Raw genomic sequence first — 3,677 nt, forward strand, 5'->3', positions numbered from 1 at the left:
CGCAAGGAGATAAAATGAACATCCTAAAGGGTGGGTCCTCTATTTTAAGGGGCAGAGAAGGGAATCTGGCTAATGTAACTTTTTTTTTTTTTCTTTTCTTTGTGGAGTCCTTCAGAGAAATGATGGAAAATGCTGGTTCCAAACACAGATACGATTCTGTCTTTAAATGAAGTGAAGAATTCAAGAAAAGTTGCTTAACTCCTCTCTCTTGCTCTTTCCTACATGTGAAGAGAGGTTAATCCGATCTGCCTTTACCTCAGAGGGATTGTGAGGGCAGAGTTTGCAAAGGAATTTGCCATCTATGCAAAGAATCCACAAGTTGACTGCAGGGGAAAAAAAAAAAAAACAACCCAGACCTACCGTTGGGAAACTCCAGCACCAGTCGACTACTTTCTGGAAGTGGAGTGTCCTGTTACATAAACATTCTTGAAGCTTTGCAGAAGGGGCGACATTCACATCATGTATGTGGGGCCTGACTAATTGGGCTTTGTGTGTGAAGAACGGGGATGGAGAGGATAAGGAAGTGAAATCCCCAAGGTGCAAGCTGGGCCTCCTTCTTCCCATGGCCTGTACTGTTGCTTACGTGTTGAAAAGGGGTCTCAGAGCCTCCTGTATGACCGAGCTGATGACTGGGAACTCTGCGGGCCCCGCAACCCAGCCTGCATCCTAACTCTGCCCTTCCCAGCGGTCTGGGAGGCGGCGTGCTCAGGCCGGCAGCCAGCTGCAACAGCCTCCAGCAGTCACTCAGAGATCTTCCCTCTGCCCAGAAGGTGTTACCGTCCCTTCGTACTAAAATCTGCATTAACTCAGTGGTCCTGGTCTATGTATAAACAGCATGCAGACCACGTAACTCTTGGCTGCTTCTACAAACAGTGGCAGAAGGGGGCTGCTAACTTCAGGAGCTCCAAGTTGCCCCTGGAGGAGTCTGTACCTTTCCACTCCTTATGTGGGGAACCAAAATCCCATAGTTGCTGTTTTGATGACCGAAGTTAGGTGGCACCAGCACCCCTCCATCCGAAACTCACTTGAGACCCAGGGCCCGGTTCTCCACAGCCCCACACCTTGTGGCAAAGTGGAGCTGCAGCGTGAGTTGAGTCACCACTTTCTTTTGCACACACTTTGTAAAGCTTTGTCACTAGTCCCAGACAAAGAAAATAACCTGTTTCCTCCCACATCTCTTCAGGGAAAACTATGTATAGCAGGCATGTAAATAACTTGATAGCATCTACTATAAAATTCACATGTATATTTTTCTATGTTTTACGACAGACACAGAATAATGGTTTGCAGGTTTTCCATTCTGCACAGCAGCTCTCAGGGTAACAGGTCAGACTTAGCAATTGGGATGGCAGTGAAAGGAACAGCTTCACAAGCCGAAAGAGCCAGTGCTGAACTGGTTAGGAAAGAGTAAAATCTGAATTCCCAACTCTTTTTCTTTTCACAGCTGTTAAGAGTTCAGTGGGTTGAACTGCAATCCTTCAAGTTCATCTGTTGACTCCAACACAAAACTATTATAAACTGTGCCTCTAAAACACGTGATGAAACATTTCTTGAGAGCTATTTATTCCAACTGCAGCAGAGGAAACTTTTCAGAACACCCAGCATTTGGTAGAGGAAAGGTCTTTTGAGCTTTGCAAAAGGAGGAATTATTTGCATACCGACGTAAGTTACTTTTTGATTTTTTTTTTTTCCTGCACCATTGAATGAAATAATACTTCTAACTTTCCCCCCCCTATGGAAACACGGTCAAGTAGCACAAAACTATGTTTATGTGCCTAGCAGAGTATTTCTATATAGTTTTCTTTCTTTAATCATGTGGATTGGGGGTTTTGTAATTCAGCGTAGAACTCAACATGATTTAATATTACGTATTTTTTTTCCTCTAATGTTTTCTGTATCTGAATAAGAGTTCATTCAATTACAATATTAATGCAGAAATATGATAGACTGCAAGCTTCAATCAAGTGTGTCCTGCAAGCTTACAAATTACGAGTAGCAAGGAATAGTTTGGGGGCGTCTTTTTTTCAGATGTTTCTTTTACATCTTTGATCTGAAGTTTGATCTTACGTATACATATACATTCTCCTCCAGGCTTTAGCTGTGGTAAAACACTTTCCATGCTGAAAATGGACCATGCAAACATGACCCAAGCCATGCTTGATGCTGAATCCCGCAACACGGAGAAGAACAACAGCAACGAGTATTTTTACATTCTGATCGTCATGTCTTTCTACGGGATCTTCCTGATAGGGATAATGCTGGGCTACATGAAATCCAAAAGAAAAGAGAAGAAGTCCAATTTGCTTCTGCTCTACAAAGATGAGGAGAGAGAATGGGGGGAAGCCGTGAAGCCTCTACCAACCATATCGGGGCTGAAATCTGTCCAGATCCCCATGATGCTGAACATGCTGCAGGAGAGCATGGTGCCCTCCCTGTCCTGCGCCATCTGCTCGATGGAAGGCAGCAGTGTGAGCTCCGAATCCTCCTCCCCAGACGTGCACTTCACCATCCAGGAGGAAGTGCTGGATGCTGAACTGGGGGAAGTGTCAGAAACGCTCCTCAACGAGAGCAGCGAGGGATCTGTGGAAAACATCCACAAGAACTCCTAGCACTTGCAGGGCTCCCTTGAGCAGCTGCCAAAGCGTGAGTGGAGCTCCCACTAAGAACTTGTGGTTCTACTTCCCTGCTCTCCGATGAACTCTCAACAGGTATCTGTGCCCTCGGGCCCGAGGTGTTCCTGAGAGCTGGCAGGACAAGGAAGCGGTGGTACCCAACACCGAAGTGTAACTTGCACATAATTGGGATGCTTAATTTTAATTTTTCCATTATTATTTCTTACTATAAGAGCTAAGAACAAGGAGAATATATATATATATTTTCTAATGAGGTAACTATTACTGGCATGTCTCTGCATATTTCAGAATTCTGCAAATATCTGGGAAATGTTTAGGGAAGTTACCCTCACGCAAGTGCCTGGTTGTTAAAGACGATGGGTAATGCTCATTCACGCAAAACTGTGATAGACTAGAAGTACTTTAACTGTGTTTTCCTTATAGCAAACCACAGTCAGCAGCAGATTTGCTCAATAAGGCCTCAAAAGCTGAAAATTTGTCAGTGCTGTAGTTGAAGGGAGGTTGCAGCATGGCTGGAGACTGACTTTAGGCACAGAATGGATGAAAGAAAAAGAAAAGGAAAAAAAGAAGGCATGGAATTTCTCGGAGGTCTGTAAAGCCCAGTTTCAGATCCACGCCACTATATTTATCTTTGCTTAAGTTGTACCTGTACTGGCTGGGTCAGGTTCACTAACTTCTGCTGCAATCCAGCCTTTGACTGAGTTACTAGTAGGGAAAGTGGTTTTGTTTTTTGCTTTTGTATTTTTTAAAGACACGTACATTTGATCACTAAAGGCAAAGATCTGTAAGTTAAAAAAAGACATTAAAAGATCTTTGTTACAAGGTGTAAGACGTAGAAAGGCTTGAACAAATGCTGCTCTGTTACGCCCCCTTGAAAAATAGGTGGAATTCAGAATAGAATTTAACCTAGCAAGGGTGAAATCCTGGCCCCACTGAAGTCATCAGCTGAGTCCTCCTGACTTCAGGGGACACGCACAAGATTTTGTGCTTCTCTGTTGGAGTTAAATTCTCCATTTGAGGTCAGTAAAACTGTACCTATTTACA

At 43.8% G+C, this 3,677-nt stretch overlaps 1 protein-coding gene across 1 annotated transcript; it reads left to right on the forward strand.

Moving 5' to 3' along the window:
- The first annotated feature begins 1,594 nt into the window (after nt 1-1,594).
- Nucleotides 1,595-3,192, forward strand: KCNE4 (potassium voltage-gated channel subfamily E regulatory subunit 4). The gene is made up of 2 exons (XM_009286665.2): nt 1,595-1,662; nt 2,092-3,192. The coding sequence occupies exon 2, from the start codon at nt 2,118-2,120 to the stop codon at nt 2,607-2,609; it is 492 nt and encodes a 163-aa protein (XP_009284940.1). The 5' UTR covers nt 1,595-1,662; nt 2,092-2,117; the 3' UTR covers nt 2,610-3,192.
- The last annotated feature ends 485 nt before the right edge of the window (nt 3,193-3,677 follow it).

This window comes from Aptenodytes forsteri, unplaced genomic scaffold (genome assembly GCF_000699145.1).
Source record: "Aptenodytes forsteri isolate BGI_AS27 unplaced genomic scaffold, ASM69914v1 Scaffold184, whole genome shotgun sequence".
In the NCBI taxonomy this organism is placed as follows: Eukaryota; Metazoa; Chordata; class Aves; order Sphenisciformes; family Spheniscidae; genus Aptenodytes; species Aptenodytes forsteri.

Excerpts from the sequence above, each read along its gene's own strand:
- KCNE4 (XM_009286665.2), top strand. The coding sequence starts at position 2,118 with ATGCTGAAAATGGACCATGCAAACATGACCCAAGCCATGCTTGATGCT.